Here is a 19,993-nt window from a genome sequence, read left to right as displayed (position 1 = left end):
AAGTTAGTAAAAATTTGATTTTACTGTTTTTCTTTTTTAAGAATGTTAAGAGTGGGTTTCTCAAATGCAAAAATTTAAAAAATCATAGAATGAGAATTATTGAGTTGGATTGTTTGGATGGCTGGCGTTTTCAAATGTGGTAAAATATCAACATACCATCTTGATGCAGGAACAATTAGAAGAGAAAAAGGGCAAATAGCAAATAAGCGGTGTTGCCATCTATTCATAAGTAGGCTACTGGTTTAAGCACTGACTATGTAATCTAGTACTATTTTTTTTTAATTTCTGAAAATATTTATTTTAAAAATCTTAAAATTTCTGAAATGGCCGGAATTTTATCTACCCCTGTTTGATCAAAACAAATAAAAAGCTATATAAACTAAGGAATAAGAAGTTAAAAACACCATAACTATAAATAATTTGACTTTAATTTCATACTTGACCATACAATCTAAATAATGAGTTCATTATATTAAACCAATAATGAAAATATGTAAATAGTATATGTTGATTCAGGCCACAAAAATATTTCTAACAACAATTGTTTTGAACAATAGCACCAATAACTCAATCTAGAAAAGTACAGTGGGATGCACAAATATTTCCAAGCAAGTTGTCCATCGTCATCTATTCCCTGTCCCAACTAACTGTGGAGCAAGGCCACACACAGCGTCAGAGTAGCAAGGGAAATCAAGTGGTCAGAGCGAAGCAGTACACGTTACTGGGAAGGCTGGTAACTACAGTTGCTTCCTCCCCACTCCATGCAATTCTGTTTCTCTCACATGTTCATTGGTGGAGCTGTCTCACGTCACTACTTGTGCAGAGACTTGTTTTAGTTTGCCTGCTCCACAGTTAGCTGGGACGGATTATATATTCTCTTTTTCTCTTTGTTTTTCACAATGAGGGCTTCAAGAATTGAAACAAAATGGACAATTTGCTAAACAATGTTTGTGCATCCCACTTTACATATAAATTATATACTGATGTAAATAGAAATACTAATTACTTTTACATAACTAGTTCTCTTTCAATATAATTCCACTTCTTTTTTCTATAACACCAAGAAAAATTAATGCAACAGTTTTATAATAAATAGAAAAGTAACATTATGTAAACATAAATTGGTACCAGTTTCATACATCGGAGAGACATTAAAATCAGATATTTTGTGTTTCGCATGGTTCGTACTTACCAATTGTGTATTGCAGAACATAGTTCAAGGTGCCATTATGCATTTTACACACAGAGTAATTTCTTCGACTCCTTTTTTCGCTTCCATAACACAGAATATGGCGGGCAAATCTTTACTACCGTAGTGGACATGCAGTGTTTCAAACATCCTTCACTGAAAAATACCTACTATCGTGATCGTCACTTGTGCAAATTGTACATTATGCACGGGTAGCTGACCGATAGCCCCACGAACCATTTCCAATAAGGTTAGGTTAGGTTTGGTTACATTAGGCAAGCATAGTAAAAAAAAAAGGGGGGGTTGAAACACTGACAGGGGCTTACGTCATCAAACGTATGCAGCATCTGGTTGTTGTAGGGCAAGCAAATGAAAGCAATAGCAATTGTGCGTCGGTGTGATATTTCTCTTGAAAAATGCATGATTTCCCGGTCAAATATATTCCACGATTAAGGAAAAAACCTTGACGAACGATGTAAACCTTGGAGAAACTAATTTCCGTAAGTAGTTTCTTGTGTAAAATTGAAGAAATGTGTCTCCGATGTATGCAAATGTTACCCATAAATTAACACAGAATTGATTTTTTGCCTATAAAAACCACAAGTCAAATTTAGTAATTGAAACTTTTTCCATTCAAGAGATTGAAATCAGGTATCAGGCAAGTTTTTCATTTTTCCTCCAAATTTCAGACTTATCAAGTCATTATAGAAGGTACAAATAGTCAGTAATGGAATTTTAGACACAAATTTGCTTTTGTAATTTTACCAATTTACAACATAAGCATGTATTTTGATTTCTTAAAACATATTTGAATTAATTTTTTTGCCTTGTATAAAGACAAAAAAACACACATTTTTGTACAATATGATAGATAAATGAAAATTGTGCAGTAAACTGAAATTAGTACAACCACTGACTCAAAATTGTTCATGCATACATTCTGTTCGATTTACAATGTTGGCCTTGAATAAACAACCAGTTGTGGATGTTGGCAATTGAATGCTGATAGTTTACTAATAAATTAGTTCAAACACCTGCGCAGATTACTGCATGTCATTCTGGGTTCAATTCGCAGTGGACTTTACCAGCACCACAGGGACAATTGAAGAGCTACTTGAAAGCAACAATTGCAAGCTTGGGGCTCGGGAGTGAGAAGACAGAGATTGGACACAAGCTGCTGGCCACGCATCAACCAGCAAAAAGCCACTTTGCAGGCCTTGGCCTTCAACAGGCTGTTTCTATCAAGTTGTTTCTTTAATATCGGCTCACAAGAAAATATTTTTTTTTCATTTTAAGAACAGACATGTACTTTGAATTGTATCTGTCATGTTATTAAAAATATATGTATTATTACTTCAGCTGTAGCTAACTACTTTCAGTGCACATATTTGAATGTCAGTATATCTCCTTAGAGCTATATACTGAGCTGCAGAAGCTCAGTTGTTACGTCAGCTGACTACCATGCGACAGACCTGGGTTCGATCCCTGGTGGGGGAGAACCAGGATTTTTTCCACCTGTTAAAGCAGCTCCAGGGCCCACCCAGCGTCATATAAAGTGGGTACCTGGAGGAAACTCAGGGGGAGGGGGTCTAAAGGCAGCCAGGGGCATGGTGCTGATCACATCAACCCCATCTTCGGCCGCGATCAAGAAAGTGTGTGGTCCTAACTCCACACTTCCTATCTATACACCTTCAAGGCATGGTGCAAAGCACAGGGAGCACTTTTTTTAACTCCTTGGAGTTAAAGATGAGTTGTGTATATTTATTCATGTTCTTAAAAAACATGCTACACAATTAAAATGAACACAAAGTGACTTCAAGGATTTCCTCCATGGTCATGTAAATGAAAAGATGGCTGAAATTTAGATAAAATTGGTGTTTGTGTCAATTGTACCATGTTTATTGTTACTACATCAAAGTAAAACCCAAAGTTACTTATTGAAAAATCGCTAACTAGCCTTGCTGATGCCTAACAAAATATTTGAATCGGGGATAGCTTGATTAGTTTTCAGCACACTTCCCTAACCACTACTATGTAAGCTGACATTTTGAAGTTTAAATAACAACAATAATTTACATGACTACTACTCAGGGACTCGTATCAGGAAGAAACAACATGGTGGTGTCACAGTACATCAGTCTTCTACCAGGCGATGGGATGTTTGTGCACACAGCACACAAATCGCAACTGCCGTTAGTGCAAAAATGACTTTATTTATTCATAAACATGTTGGCACAAAGTGTAAGCTATGGCTTAATGCTAACATGTGTGAAAATCAAGTATAAATCTGTGTTATTTTTACTTTATATATGGGAAATGTCTAGTAGCAATATCTTGTACCAACAGGCAAAATTTAGTGTAGTTACGGGATTAATAAAACAAATGCTAAAACAGTGGCAAAAATATAATACACTGCATGATAGTGTACTGCTTGCTTGCACTATGAAAATATTAATTTACGTACTTAATGTTTTTGGAAACACTTTCGTATAGTGGAAACAAATTTCTTACTTTTTACATAAGAAAGTACTTACGGAAATCATTTTCTTTAGCGTTGTTGAAGTTCAGGAATGTAGTTTTGATCCATTTTAATGTGAAATCAATTGTTTATCTGTGAAAATATCTCTTCGACACAATATTGCTGCTGCCGCCATTTGCTTTCTGCACGTGAGCAAAATGTTCCATGTGTTAGATCACATAACCCCTGAGTAAGTGTTTCAAACCACACCATGTTTTCACTATAAGATGACGTGTGGAGGATTTTTAATTTTTTTTTAAAATATGCTTACCTAACCTAACCTTACGGGAAATGGTGTGTGGGTCTAACTCCAAATGGATCGCGAGGTATTAGCATAATTTCAAATCCGGGCACTAAAGTAGGTATTTTTCTGTGAACAAGGTTGCAACACTGCAAACACACTCCAAAATGACAAAACACTGGCACAATGTGCGGTGAACCAGTACGCTATCGTCATATTGTGTGACATAGAATGCAAAAAATGAACAGTAAGTACTTGTAAATGTAAGAAATATACATTATTTCCGTTAGAAATTCATTATTACGCCTAAAGAAATGTTCTGCAATGCAGAATAGTACGTTAGGAATGTAAAAAAGTGTGAAAAAAATGATTTACAGGTGTTTCCACTATACAAAAGTAGTACCAAACCTAATTTAGTTTCCATTTCCGTGAAAATTTACAATCACCAACTCGCATAGCAGCTTAGTGGCGAACACCAGCCACTCTGCTTTCGGCCACTGTACGGGTAAAAAATTCACGCGAGCACCACATGGTGAAATCTAGGTGGAGGCATGGGAGCGATTTTACAATACCGGACGCCTCTCAGATTTATTTCATATTTGGCATAATCATTGGTACTAATCTGATATTCCCCGGACAGATTTCTTCATTTTTACAGAAGAAACTATTTACGGCAATACGTTCCTGTAGCATTGTCTAACATCTGAAAGGTGTTTTGTGTGATGTGGGAATGTTTCATAGTGGAAATTCAACCACTGACGCATAGCCCCACGAACCATTTCCGGTAAGGTTAGGTTAGATAGGGTCACGTATAGGTTACAATAGTTAAAAATTGGTTTCGAAAAAAATATGCGTTGCCCCACGAACTATTGACACATAGCCCCACAAACCATTTGCGGAAACGTACGTTCTTCAGTTACAAAAACACTTTTTTTTAAAAAAAAAAAAAATTGCAATTACTTTCATAAAAAAAACGTGAATGCACCTTCAAGAATGTTCCGCGAAGCAGATGGGTAAGTACGAATGTCAAAAATTCACAAAACGAAAAAGTTATAGGTATCTGGGGACTATCAGATTTTTACCTAATCATTAATTAAGGCCTTGTAAACATGAATCTGAAGTTAAAAGGTGGGGGTCGCATTTTGAAAATAAGCGGAAAGAATGTGTTTTTTTTTGTGAAATACATGTGAATTGTTTTACGAACAGAATTTTAACTATGCTTGCCTAACCTAACCTTACCTGGAATGGTCCGTGGGGATATCAAGGAATTGTTTGATGGCCAAGTGTGAGTACATACATTAACAAAATCTTAGTTTTGTAGCACTATAACGGCAAACAATTTCTCCACAATTTTTCCTCATGGAAGATGCCATTTTCGTAACATCCATGTTTGTATAAGGAGAATAATCGCGGAAAATAAAAAGCTTATTTTACAACTTCTACACGTCATCCCCATATGTTAACCTCAGATACTTTATTGGAACTACGTACTTCATGAGTATAAGAAGTAGGATAGAAATTACAGAAGTGTCCGGTATTGTAAAATCTTACCAAAGCATGTCAATAATGTCAACCTTCAGTGGTTAAAAAAGAATGTTCCTGGTATCGGGTGGTGTTGGAAACAGCACACACATTTCCTGTCTCGGCCTCATCCATCTTAACACACCAGTGTTCACTAGGTGTTGGAAGTGTCTTTTATTTTGCACCAGTTTTTTGTGAAAAACAAAATTTTGTGTTAACATGTAATTTACTATTTTGATGTAATTATGGAATATTTTAAAGCACAATCTTGGTAAATTGATGTATATAATTACAGTGGAATACTTACATATTAATAGTAATCATTATTTTGAACAACTGTTATTGTTTTTCAAGAAACAGTATCAGTGGGAATCAATGAGAGTATTGGCATTGGTATCAGCTAAGCCCTAGTCTTGATGAGATTCCAAAACTTTATTTTTATATTTAATTTTAGGTTTTAAGTCATGGCTTTTACTCTCCTGCGAACAATAGTTTGTCACTTTTTAGTTAGAATGAGAGCTTTTCAAAGCATGGTTAAAGTGGGTCTTCTCTTTTGTTTGTTGTGATTTTACAGGAAGCTGTAAGTAATAGCAAATATCTTAATATATCAATAATGTGACCAAGCATTTGAAATGAAGAACATGCCATTGAAAGGGGGAGTGGGGTATATGCATTATTATAATAATTCGAATTATAATAATGCCCCCTCCTTTGAGACATATTAACATAAGTACTGCATATTACACTAAATATTGCTTTCGTCCTTCTTAAGATCTTGTTTCGCCACTGCACTCCTTAATGACAGGTAAAAATCATGGGGTAATATGCCATGCAAGTTTGTTTCTTACAGAAGGGTATAAATTGCAGTAACTTCAGTTTGTGTTTATTCGCACAGAGGTAAATTTCTCCCAAGTGTGTGACCTACATAACCGAAAATTATTTTACTTACAAGCCCAATAAATTAAGAGAAGTACATTGTAGTAATAATTCAATAAGTTTCACAATTTATGCATATAATGTCAAGAAAATACAATGTCAAAGTCAATTTGTAGTCAAACTGCCAGTAACTGGGGCATGGACATAGAGACAATATTTCAGCACCATTTGTTCAATAATACAAGATGCCTATCAATCTGTGATATTTTAACATTATAAATACACCAATTAAAAATAATTTTCTGTTTGTGAAACCATGTAGGTTATGAGGAATATTTATGATGACAGAGCTTCTATTTGTACACTGCTGAAGACACATTTGCATGCGTAAAATTGTCTCTCAATTAGGTTGCATTCAAAATTAGACAACAGTACCATACGCAGCTTGGAGGATGAATATACATGATCAATTCCGATACAAATGGTACATTTACCATAATATATTTGTCACAATAAAATCATTTAATAATCTTTCCAGTAAGGGAAGAAAATGACAAACAAGTCATCCAACTTCAAATTATATAAATTCATTTCTTCCATGTTCCTCTACCTTTACACTTGAGAAAATAAAAATTTGAGAGATATGCCCCATTTCAACCTACCCATTGCTTTTAACATATATTTCTCGTTACCAAGCTTAAACATGTGTATATATTACAAATCGATTATTTACATTTGATTATCAAAAGGATAAAAGTATCAAATCTTGATTAACATCACACATCCATTAAACTTGCCACCATTCACTTTGCTGATAACAATACAGCAAATTATTTAACTCAATACAATTGAAGCCTATTACAAAGAAGTTGTGTACAGAATTCCAAACAACGTAAATAGTTTGAAACAGGACAGAAAATCACAAGGCACCATTATTCTACAGGTCTGTTCACTCCTTTCTCAGAAACCTTCTTAAACGTAATTGCAAGATCTTTGATTTGTGAAATTTGTTCTTCCAACTTGCCCTTGATGTCTTCATCTGTATCCTCGTTTCCCCTTGCCAGAAGCTTCATAACCAAGTCCTGATAACTGACGAAAGTGTTGTAAGTGTCTGCCGGAATATGACCCTGAAGAAAGGTGATTACGTTCGGAACGAAACGACCAGAGGCATGTAGCATTGTTTGTGTTGCAGTCTGGAACAGTATCAGCACTGCGAGATGGAGTGCCAGTGCGGGATCTTGAGTGGAAGAGAGTTGTTCGAGCAGAGCTTGCCTGTGATTAAGTAATAGCTGTTTCTCTTTCTTTTTGTCGATTTTCTTAATAAACATGTCACACATGCCTGGACCAATGGCCACCTCGGCTGCATTTAAAAAATCGTCTGTAGACACAGCGTTAAGTGACTTGTGAAGCTTTAGTAGAGGTTCTTTACCTTCACTGCGAACGTCATTCAATGCTTTTATTCTCAACTCAGGAGTAAGGTTTTTGTATTGCTCATATTGTCCTGTTTTTTCTTGTACTATATACAAAAATATTTCATTAGTTATTTCAGTGCAAATTGTCTTCAAAAGATGTTTGGTAAGAGCTTGCTGATGATCTTTGTTTTGAAATTGCTTAATACCTTTTTCAAATAAATGCACACTGCTCATCATTGCATTAATTTTATCCTGAAGTTCTCCATGTGTTTTCCTACGTGACTGAGCTGAAGATGCTTGGGTTTCTTCAAATATTTTCTGAGCAACCTCGTGACAACTTTTGTTCAGGGGCTTGTATAAATGTGAAGCAATTTCAGTCAACAATTCCTCAAAACAATCTTGCAAAGATTCTTCACCTGCCAAAAATTCTTCGATTTCTGCAATTGTCATATATTCTAAGTTTAACGTAACCTGTCTTGTACCAGAAGCATCTTCGTCATCGTCTGCATCCAATTCTACTGTTTTCCCACGTGATTTCTTTTTAGTTGACTTCGTTTTAGTCTCTCGCCCTTGTGTGCCCCCTCCACTCTTACCAGCAGTCACTCTTTTTCTTCTATCTTCTTTCTTATCTGACTTAGTCTCTTCTAGAAATACTGGTTTGCTTTCTGCTTTGTTTTCTAGTAGAGTTTTCAAAAACTCACCAGATGTAACAGCTTGTTCTGCTTTCCTTTTAACACCTACTTGAAGTTGTTTTAATATGTTCTGAAATAATGCCTCCGTCACAAGCACAGTGTTACAGAAAATGTGACATTTCTGATGTACATTTGTCTTCCTCCTCCTAACAACTTCAGTTAAGACCTGTTCAGCATCTTCTGGTGTAAAAACAGATGGCATATTTGGCATAACATCTATCCAAGAACCAGCATTTACTGCCTCGTCAACTGTCATTTCAATTTGTTCCATTAACACATTTCCAACTGCAGCAGATGACAATAACACTAGCTTCTCACTTGAAAAATGTTTATTAACAAATCCACGTGGATCAGATACACCAAGCTTTCTAAGTGCATCATATTCCAAATAGCCATTTTGTTTGAAAAAATGATTTACCCATTCATTTTGAGATTTAGTATAAATGGTAGGAACATAGAAGCTACTACTGTTTCGTTTTCCAGAAAAACTACCTTCAATGTGTTTTGATGACAATAAGTTTTCAGTTACAGAAAAGAAAAGGCTTTCTGGAATGTTGCACTGGGTCAAGAAAACCAATACTGATGTTGGTTTAGTAACAGCAGACAAGGCTCCCTGAATACAAGCTCTATTACGTGCAACATATGCATCCGTAAAAATCACACATGGATCATGTTTATCTTGTTGGCCATGAATGGTTTTCCCTAATTGCTTCTCAACCATACTTTTAAGAAATTCACTGGGTAAGTCATACACTCTGGTAAGGTCGCCAATAGTGATTTGCCCATCCTGTTCAAGTCTCTCATTAATTTCTTGTGCAATCCTGTTCAGATACACGTTGTCGATCAGCTGACCTAGAATTAATCTACAGTTCGGCTGAGAGTGTGCTAATTCTGCTGCTCTAACTTCAATGTGACTTAAGTCCACGTTGAGAATCTGAGCTAACTCCACCAAATTGATACGTCCACCATGCAGAAACAATTCGTCGCGAATTTCATTTTTAAGATGTTCAGGTGTAACATATTCCTTCCCATCTGCAGTAAAAACTACTTCAAGGTGCTTCAAATCAAGAAGTTTTGAAATGATTTCAACACAATTTCTTTCGGATAACCTCTGGGCTGTGCTGCTGAGTTGTGCTCTTTGAAAGTCTGCTGCCAAACGCTTCACTTCTTCCCATTCCACTGAAGTCATTTTGAAAGGAACAGGATATCGCCGTACCTTAGCCTTATTCAATGACGACTTTCACATACAGACAGTTCCAATTTTCAGGACAAGGGATAATTAACAACCAAATTTACCTTCTTCGGCTAGTTGTAAACAGCTGTTCGTTCATGCCTGCCTTCTTTCACAAACGACATCAACTCACAGAATATCACTTGGTTCGCGTCAAGGGATCTTCCTTGTCGCACAACAGTCTTGCTACCTTGTGTTCTGACGTCAGATAAGAAATGAGTACGAGGTTAGATTAGGCCTGTTACCTTAGGTTCTATTAGCATAAATACAATGAAAAATTATTATTTAGGCTAAGAGAAGTAAATATAGCTAGCTTAACATAACAAGGCAGGCATTTAGCCTAAAATGAAAACGGTTTCTTCCGTAACGTTAGAACACATTGTCGCTCAAATGTTGTGCGATAAGTGAGACCCGCGTCAATGTGTCGCGTATCTTCGAATGAAAATTATTTTATACAACGTTGGAAGAACTCTCGACGCCGAAAAACAAATTTCCGATTTTCAACATTTCTGTAACAAGCCTAACTGTATGGAAACTGGAAATCTTCAGTGTGTGAATAACGCTCATGCCGCAAGGAGGTATTTCTAATTAGTTTTTAATTTGATTAGATTTCAATTTGATCGTTTTACCTGACAACACTGAGTGAAATCAGTTGCAGTAGTGATCTGTGGTGATTCCGTGTTAACACGTAATAATTAATCGTGGTCGTAATTCGGTAAACTTTTGTTCATTATACATAGAAAAGTGCAAAGACAATAGATAAGAATTTACGTATCGTTTAGTCATTACATCCTGTGACTTACACAAGATATGATTGAGGATATTTAATGGACTATGGGATTACTGCCGTAGGACATCATGCGAGGAAGCGCTGTTAGTTCTGTTATTAGAAGCATTGGGGATATTTCCGACAAAGTATGAATCCAGATATAGAAGCCGTCTTTGAAGCTGAATTTTTAAAAGTAAGAATGCCGGATTAGTGATGAGATTGGCAGATTATATGCAATGCAACTTCGTGATTATTTTGTCATTATATGTTGTTTCTTTCAAACATATATAAACATCTCATCTGTCGATGGATGCAGTGGCACATGACATTTTTCCCAAGCAGTGACTGCAGTAGAAATTGCAGTTAAAGGATACGCATTAATTGCTGTTTTCAACGAAGCAGAATTATGAGAAATTCATCCAAATTCAGGTGGAACCACTTTACTCTGGCGAATGGGAACAAAGACCAGATAAAAAAGGAAAAAAAAAAAACTATTTGCTGCTAATTGATTGCTGTATGCAAATGTATCCATACCCAGAGAGAAATACAGTTCAATAAATTACATCTTAACATTGTGATATAAATGGATGTGCTTTGGAAGAGAAATGTTTATTGAGCTTGTAAACAGAAATTATGCGTTTCTATGGAATACCTAATAGCAAAATTGATAGTCTCTTTGGTAAAAATAGAGAGGAAATGAGGAGATTGGATTGTGGACTAATAGAAAGGATATTTGTTGGAAGAGTACATTGTGCATGAAAATGAATCTGAATTATGCATGTAAAATTTAGATGTACAAGAAAAGACCCATTCCCATTCAACAGAAAAAATACTGATTATTAAGTTTTCAAAGTAACATCAGATATATTCGATATATTCCAAAATGTTGTATGTGGAAAATGTAGATGTGACATGAATCATGGTTGATCCAATCATTATCCAGCCTGATTTATTCTAATACCATATTTTCAGCATAATGTACAATTATATTTACTCAAACCCTTCATCTTTCTTTCTCACATTAGTTACTATAAAATAACATTTCTAATTGAAAAAAAATATTATGGCAAAATTCAACAGATGTTGTTTTAAAGAATATATTGCAATTGTAATCCACATATTCATTCATGTACTCACTGGAAGGATAAGCTATTACAAAGAAATTTTGCCTGCATGGAGAAATTTCAACCATTTAGTAGAATGAGCATTCTCATGCTGAACTGTTTTTGAATTAAGTGAATGGACTGACTGAAGTATTGGCACAAACCTTTGCCCCATCTTCCAAAAAGAAAGAAACTTACTGCTAACGGATCTAGGACCAGTGAACGACACTCAAAAATGGGACCAGCTGGCAGTCATTATGAAAATATATGAATTAGAAGCTTGCTAACAAGGGAAGGATCAGTTCCCCAATTAGTCATTCAATGTACCCTAGTGCCAGAAAAGTGGAATAACTTGTGGTATAAAATAGAAATAGTTGCAGTCATGGACAGATGAGTATGTATATCATAAGAGTTTGGAATGTTTATGTTAAACGAAGCATTTATTTGGTGGTAGGTGGCAAACTTGAAGAGGATCGCTGTTACTAACATTTCTCTTCTGCTGTGCATCACAACACATAGTTCTAACCAAATTCTATATAGAATAATATATTGATGGTAACTGATCAATAAAAATAGTGCAACTTAATAATTCAAAGAATAATAATGCATTTTCTTCTTCCTTTAAACTCAATACTGTACTTTATACAGTGGTGGAAAATGGTATCCCAGATGCCATACTAAGAGCCTCCCCGATGACGCATTGGTAGCGTCATTCCCTTGTAATTAAGGGGTCCTGGGTTCAATACCCGGTGGAGGCACAGTGGTTCAGATCCCACTTTAAACTATAGAAAGTCCCGATTAGCCTTTCTGTGCGTAAAGTGGACTTAAAAAACAACAATTTAATCAATCGGATGCCATAGTAGTAACTTTGTCACCTCAGGATCTCGGCATAGGTGTAATTTGAAAGAATGAGCAAGAAGGCATTGCCTCCTTGCCCCTAAATGTTCAGGGTTCTTAAAATTTACAAGTTGAGAGTATTTTTGGTTGATTTAGTTTATTTTACTTTGCATTTCTGCTACTTTTGGCTAATTACAAAGATGTGGATGAGTGATATGAAATTGTTGAAGGAAAGAAAACCACTCATGCCTAGGATGGAATTTGAACGTGGAACCCAAACGTCGCATCGCACTGTGCTGACCACCATGTCACGCAGGTCCTCGGTAGTTTTGTTAGCCTGGCCTACTGGAACGTGAGGTTCATTGCCTGCCCCTTCCCAAATAAGTTACGCTGAATGGTCTTGTGTTCAGATCCTACTTTGAACTTGGTCCAAAACTGATTAGCTTATCTGCATAAAGTGGACTTCAATGAAAAGCCAAACAGTGGTGGAAATAAATGTTTCCACCCATAGAGTTTTAAAACCAGTAACACTATAGGGAAAGTATTTATTTCCACCATTGATGTTTCTATACTTTTCTCCTCTTTCAACAACTGGATACTGGTGGAAATTTCATGTTTGTTCTCCATGGAGTGGCTAGTGTGATACACTCTGAAACTAGTGGTCTTTGGTTTTAATCCCAAGTAATGTTTGGTTACTATATGTTTCTTCTCTACTTCTCCTTTATTTGTGATAAGGAGGACAAATTGATTGAACAACATGAAATACAAGCACAATGAGACATCCATATTTTACCAAAATTTAATCTAACACGCTATGTTAATCATGGAATGGGGGAGGGAGGGATCATTCACCCAAAACTCTTATCAATACGACCCATATCTTTTTTAGTTTTGAGATAAAATCTTAAAGGGGGGGAGGCAAATTTAGAGCTAAATTAGCTTTGTGAAAAATTGAAGTAGGGTAAAAGGTAGAGGTAAAGTTCCCCATCCATATAGCACCATTCCATGGAGGCACATTTAAGGGATGTGTGGTTAGGGCCCCTCACAAAATCAAGATCTCTTGCCATTTTGGAGGTGATGTGATCAGCATCATGCTCTGGCTGTCTTTTCCCCACAACATTACACCCTAGTACCCACTGATTTCAAGCTGAGTGAGCCCCAGAGCCGCTTTATAGAGGGACAAGGCCAGAAAAATTTGACCTTGAATCATCCGCTAGGTCACCCGCCTGGTGGTCAGAAGCCCTACTGACTAGACCACCACAGCTCTTAAATAGGGTATGTAGAAAATTGGGGTGGGGGTGGAGTTTTGTAGATAAATCACTAGTACTACGTTATACTACATAGCTGAAATCAATCAAATTTAATTTTATTCAAACTGCATAGCAGCTTAATTCTGAAATTTTATTTATTTGAATGTGCTGCATGATATAGTAAATTGCAAAAATAAAATCTCTTTAAGGCGAAGAGGGACAATTACGCACCAGGCATGCATTTATTCCAATATCGTCGGAATGAGCAATGCTACTAAAAAGATCTCCGCCAGAAATGAAGAGTATGCATTTCTCCCCATGTGGCAAGTGGAAGCAGTTTCCTAAGTTGATTATTAAGCCTTATACGATTTTTGAAAAATATGATGAATTAGTATTTACCGAATCCCATGTATTCCTTATGGGACATCAATTTCAACTTCAAGTTACGGCTCATCAAATGGGAGTCTCGACTTTTCCTACTACTATGACATAGTTCAACGTTTCCTTTTTCCGTCCATGTACTTTTCTACGTCATCGGATGTTTGATATTCCAGAGAGAACGAATAAAATAATGGTCCCATAACCCTAGTGCATTTCTCCTTGCCTCCTGGCAGTGTTGCCAAACCTGATGTGCATAATATAGCTAAATTTCACCATTAATATAGCTAAAGAGGACTTTCAAGGAGCTAGATTAACGAAGGCTGCATAAAGTGCCTACTAGGGTAATTTTAGTTGTCAGAGGTGTGGGGGTGCTGCTATTACCGTTAGCTTTAAAGTGATGGCAATTTATTCTTAGTTTTCACCGCCTAGATTTGGCGGCATCACCCATCTCAATAATCCAATGATGTTAATATAAAATCGAAAATAAAGGGTTCCCGGATAACAAAATTGTCATCTTCATCTTAGCCACAGCGCTATATATAAAAATACATGGGGAGGAAAGAAGAGGTGGGTGACGCAGCCTATAGCTATACGAATATCACGTCACGTGCAAAATTTACACTCAAGGCAAAAGTTGGTATTTATGGGCCGGAGCCAGTGGTGGCATCATAGTGGGGCAGAGGACGGGTGCCACAGTTCACAGTCAAACGAGTGCACGAAAGAGCCAGATCTGGCTCCAAAAGAGCGAAGTTGGCAACAGTGATCAGTAGCTGCCCCAGCGAGAAAGACCTAGGGGAAATTGTCCCTCCTCGCCTTAAGATCACTCCACTATTAGTGCAACAATGAGAAGGGGGGTGTCAAAATCTCCCTCTTCAATTTCCAAAGAAAATAGGCCAGTTTTAATTTTCCAACCCCTTTTCTATATGAGAATAGCATTTGAAATATTTTTCAGTACTTAAACTTTCCTCCCCAACCCTTTAAATTCCTTCATGTGCCTGTATTCAAATTCAAAATAACTATGGGTTCGACACCCGGTGGAGGCACAAGTGGTTCGGAACCCACTTTAAACTGTAGGTCCAGTCCCGATTAGCCTTACGGTGCTTAAAGTGGACTTAAAACATTTAATCAAATCCAAATCAAAATAACTAACTAAAGGGACATCAGTTTTGTTCCTATGTTACAAGCTGGCACATATCTAGAAATATGTTTTGGGGGAGGGGTCCGAATCAAGTGTCTCAGGAATAATAATAATAACAATAATGTTTAAATTAAAATAATTATATTAAGTAAAGTTAATACTAAATACAATACATACATTAATATTATATTATTATTATTACACGAATAGGTAAAAAGACTGTATAAGAATAGAGATATAACAGCGCATATTCATTACGTAGCTGTAGTTAAGATCGGAATAATTTACTTAAAAGCAAGTGCCCTGGCAATGAAATTAATGTCAAATAGATGAATAATTGAATATTTATCAAATAACAAAAATGATGTTACATGTAGTTGGAGAAAAGTAAGTTTCAATATTTTATGCATATTGAGTAGTAGTGGACATAAATCTTCTTTGTAATGTCATTCAAAGCCGTATGATCCCAATATAATCCTTGTCTTCTAAAAAGTTCAAAGGAAATTAATAGCCATCGATTATGCAACAAATACTAATATTTTCATTACTTAATTTTAGTACTTCGTAAGTCTTTGAGGGGGGGGGTCTGCCCCCTAAGTACGTCCTTCAAAGCTGTATGATCCCAATATAATCCTTGTCTTCCAATAAGTTCAAAGGAAATGATACAACAAATGCTAAACGAGTATATTTTCATTATATTTAATTTTCGTACTTAATAAGTCATTCAGGTGGGGGTGGGGTGGGGGGTCTGCCCCCCTAAATACATCCTCCCTTTCCTTCAAAGCTGTATGATCCCAATATAATCCTTGTCTTCCAATAAGTTCAGAGGAAATTATACAACAAAGGTAAAAAAAAAAAGGTAAAGTGCTCCCCTGTGCATAGCACCATGCCATGAAGGCGTATAGGGGGTGTGGGGGTAACGCCCCACACTTTCTTGATCCGGTCGTGAGTGGGGGTGATGTGATCAGCATCACGCCCCTGACCACCTTTACCCCCCAGGGTTTCCTCCAGGTACCCATGTTATTCGACGCTGGGTGGGTGCCGGGGTCGCTTCCATCGTTAGAAAAGTTCCCGGATTTGAACCAGCCGGGGATCGAACCCGGGACCTTGAGCATGGTAGTCAGACGCGTTACCGACTGAGCCACCGCGGCCACAACAAAGTCTAAAATAATATATTTTTCATTATTTAATTTTCGTACTTGAGAAATCTTTGGGGGGGGGAATTCCTGACCCCCCCCCCCCCCCCGTCTATATACACCCTTGGTTACAAGACATTTTCTTTCATTCTCTTGAATATGAAGTGTAGGCAATCATGAAAGCAGTAGCATAGAGAATATCTGTACCAGTCTGGGAATACTGCAAGGCTGGAAATATACTTTCAGATTAACTTATCTTTTCATTAAGTGGACAAATCATAATTTATTGTAAGGCTTTATTTCCTTTTGTAGTTTCAAATATAGATTCTCTCTCAGATTAAAATAAGACCGACGGTGGTCTAGTCGATAGAGCATCTTGACTGCAACGTGGGAGACCCAGGTTCAATTCCCTGTGTGGGTGATCTAAGGTCGTCCCCTCATAAAGTGGCTCTGGGCCTCACTCAGCCTCAAATCAATGGGTACCTGGGGGGTAAAGGTGCCAGAAGCATGGTGCTGATCACAACTCATAATAAAATGACCAAGATGTGAGGGTCTTACCCCCACCTCCCCTAAATATGCCTTGATGGCACAGTGTCTATCAGGGTAGCTACTCACTGGGAATTCCTTGAATTCTGGGAATCATGCGTAAATTATTGGCTTACGGAATAATGCATACATTCTGCGTGAATTTTTCTCCGTAGCCGTGAAAAATTGCTACTTTTATTAATCCAAATCCCATTGAAAATATACATATTTATAAATGCTCCAAGGCACGTTTTGACAGTCTATCTGTTATTTGTACCGGGGAAGGAAAAGAAAGCTGTGTGAAAAATAAAACAGAATTCATTCCGTTTAATTTGTTAGTGTAATCTGCAGAAGAATCTATTAGACAGTTGGAAGAACACTGCAAGTTAATATATCTTTAAGTTGATTAGATAAATTTGAGTTTGAAATTCTTACACAATTAACAAGTTTTAGTAGATTTGTATATCCCGTAACATTTGTCACTTGTGTTTGCAGATGTATTTCGAGCCTAAATATGTGAAATGAAAAATGTAAACTCCGCATCTTAAATTAACTTTTTTTTAAATATAAAAACCGTTTAATTGAATTGAATTTGAATTTTTGGATAGGATTTGATTACTTAAAGTTGAAATGGAGAAAAAATGTGCTTGCAGCCTTGAATTTTTGGAAAGTTTTCCTTGAAAATCGGGAATTTTATCATGATCCGAGAGTGGCCACCTTGTATATGCACGGGGAACCTTACCTTACCTTTACCTGTCAGATTAAATTTGAGTTACGCTTGTGACTGATATTTTGAGGGTGCTAAGGAGCAAAGCAGAATGAAGTGTTTATGTGCAGGATTCTTGGTTTTTTTATTTTTTAAAAAAAATCAAGAAAGCCATTTTTGATTAAATCACTATTTTGTATTATTATTTTTAACTAGAACTATTACTTTTTTCATTATATGTATCACATTTTCAATATAAATGTTTATATGCATTAATTGGACAATATTTATATAAAACAAGTACAAATGATAAACAATGAAAACAGACACAATAAGTACCTTTTGCAAGCATTTTCGCTCTTCCCATTGACAAGACATTTTTCGTTCATAGAAGAACGAGGAAGTGCAGCAGAATAATAGAAATGATTGTGAAAGTAATTAGCATTGCTTGCAGTTAAGAATAGTCATATTTATTGGGGGGGGGGGGGAGATGTAAAAGGTACCATACACAAATATCCTCTCTTTCTATTGACAAGGCATTCCACAGAATGCCGCCGACACGAGGCTCGAAGGAGTGTCGTACTTGAGACCAGCAGCAACATGATGAGATGTTGAAAGTATTTAGGGAAATAATTGTAATGCTAAAAGCTGTAAACCTGGCCCACCTAACCTAATCACAGAAACATTATTTGTATACTAACTGCCCTAAACCTAACTACAAAATCCCTTTGCACCACACATATGGCTGATTGCAAGAGAAGAATCCTGTAGGAACATACAAAAGTGAAGAGACATTCTCAAACAAACATGCAAATGCTAAAACTCCGAAGTATGTGTTAACAGACATAAATAGAAAATCAAATCATTAAAGAAAATGCTTATTTACCATGATGAGATTGGAATTAAATAATCCGAACTTGGGTCACTCGACATATACCTACATTGCTAAATACTTAACTCTGATACACTTACTATTTATTTTTCCGCGAAAGTTTTTTTCAGCGATCGATTTCGCCACTCGTCTGGTGGCTTCATGAGGTGTGAACTGTCTTGTTGCAGCTGGCGTGGTTCCTTCTTCTTCCGCTTGTGCTTGTGGCAGTGCTAGTTGATCCAGCACTTTCACTTTTTGTCGTTCTCGTGCGGGTGTAGAGCTTCCTTCTGTTGCTGTGCCTCGGGGTTTTGGCGCTGCACAAAGCGGTTCCACATCTTGTCGTCTGCTTTAGCGGGGCGGTGTTTGCTCACGTGCGCAGGTGGGCTTTTTTCCTAACGTTTGGGGTCTGTGCTTGGTTTCTTGTCGCAGGGGGGGGGGGGGGGGGCAGGTTGGGTGGGTGCTTGTTGCAGGGGAGGAGCAGGTTGGGTGGGTGTGCATACTCCTGATGGCAGGAAGCCAGGTTTTATTGAGGAGTATGCACACATGCCCAACCTGTTCTTCTCCAACAACAAGCACCCACCCAACCTGCTCCTCCCCCTTTGCAACTAGAAACCAAACACAAACCCCAAACGTTCGCAAGAAAGCCCACCTGCGCACGTTAGTAAACACCGCCCCGCTAAAGTAGACGACAAGGTCTGGAACCACCTTCTGCAGCGCCAAAACCCCGAGGCATGGCAACAGAAGGAAGCTCTACACCCGCATAAGAACAACAAAAAGTGAAAGTGCTGCATCAACTAGCACCACCACAAGCGGAAGAAGGAACCACGCCAACCGCAGCAAGACAGTTCATGCCTGACGAAGCCACCAGACAAGTGGCGAAATTGATCGCTGCATAGAAAAAATGAATAGTAAGTGTATTAATTACCTATCTCCGCGTAACCGCCAAACTGATATCTTTATATGCAATGCTAAATACTGTTCGACAATCTTCTAAATTTCTGTCTTAAAAATGTTACTAATTCACTTACAACTATGCTGATGTACATTACCAGGCAGTAAAACAAGGGGGTGCAACACTGGGAGAAAATGTCTGTTGATCACATCATCTCCACTATGGCTGAGATCAAGAATGTGTAGAGACCTACCTTTACACCCCATGTGCCTTCAGCGGGTGCAAGGCACAGGGGATAGCTTTATATTTACCTTTTATTAAACTGTATTTGAATTGGTGCAAACATAATTTAAAATTAATTCAATCAATTCAATTTGAATTGGTGCAAATGTAATATAAGGTATAAGTTTAACCACTTTTACATCAATGTGCAATTAGTTATGTAAATGTTACAGACCTTCCACATATCAACAAAATCATGAATCTTAGGCTACCTGCTGTATTGTTTGGTAACATTTCAAGAAACGCTTGCGAATTTATCAACATCTCATGTTAGCAACAGATTTCCAGTGTTGGCAACAGAAATTTTGTTATCCACAAGAAGTCATTAAAAGTCAAAAAATGTTAGTAACATTTGTTACCAACACATGTTAACATAGCCTTTTCGATGTTAGCAACATTTCCCCCACTCCCTCTCCTGCTACC

At 37.1% G+C, this 19,993-nt stretch overlaps 2 protein-coding genes across 5 annotated transcripts in view; one reads left to right on the top strand and one right to left on the bottom strand.

Annotated features, from left to right (window-relative positions):
* Window positions 1-6,848: 6,848 nt before the first annotated feature.
* Ufl1 (UFM1 specific ligase 1) lies at window positions 6,849-9,809 on the bottom strand. Its single transcript, XM_083111758.1, has one exon. The coding sequence runs from the start codon at window positions 9,636-9,638 to the stop codon at window positions 7,278-7,280; it is 2,361 nt and encodes a 786-aa protein (XP_082967884.1). The 5' UTR covers window positions 9,639-9,809; the 3' UTR covers window positions 6,849-7,277.
* A 335-nt stretch (window positions 9,810-10,144) lies between these two features.
* Window positions 10,145-19,993, top strand: part of LOC145978869 (uncharacterized) — a 79,914-nt gene continuing 70,065 nt past the window's right edge. For 3 of the 4 annotated variants that reach the window (XM_083111764.1, XM_083111765.1, XM_083111761.1), the window contains exon 1: window positions 10,337-10,642. The gene's annotated coding sequence lies outside the window, so the exon portion shown is untranslated. Of the gene's footprint in view, window positions 10,259-10,336; window positions 10,643-19,993 lie in introns of those variants that run through there. The other variant, XM_083111762.1, reaches the window with a different exon arrangement.

The sequence above is a fragment of the Lepisma saccharinum genome, chromosome 25 (genome assembly GCF_977018435.1).
Source record: "Lepisma saccharinum chromosome 25, izLepSacc3.1, whole genome shotgun sequence".
In the NCBI taxonomy this organism is placed as follows: Eukaryota; Metazoa; Arthropoda; class Insecta; order Zygentoma; family Lepismatidae; genus Lepisma; species Lepisma saccharinum.
The sequence above is the reverse complement of the archived record's forward strand: the minus strand, read 5'-3'. Positions and strand labels throughout refer to the sequence as shown.

What these genes read in the sequence shown, in the direction of transcription:
- Ufl1 (XM_083111758.1), bottom strand. Translation starts at nt 9,638, where the DNA reads ATGACTTCAGTGGAATGGGAAGAAGTGAAGCGTTTGGCAGCAGACTTT.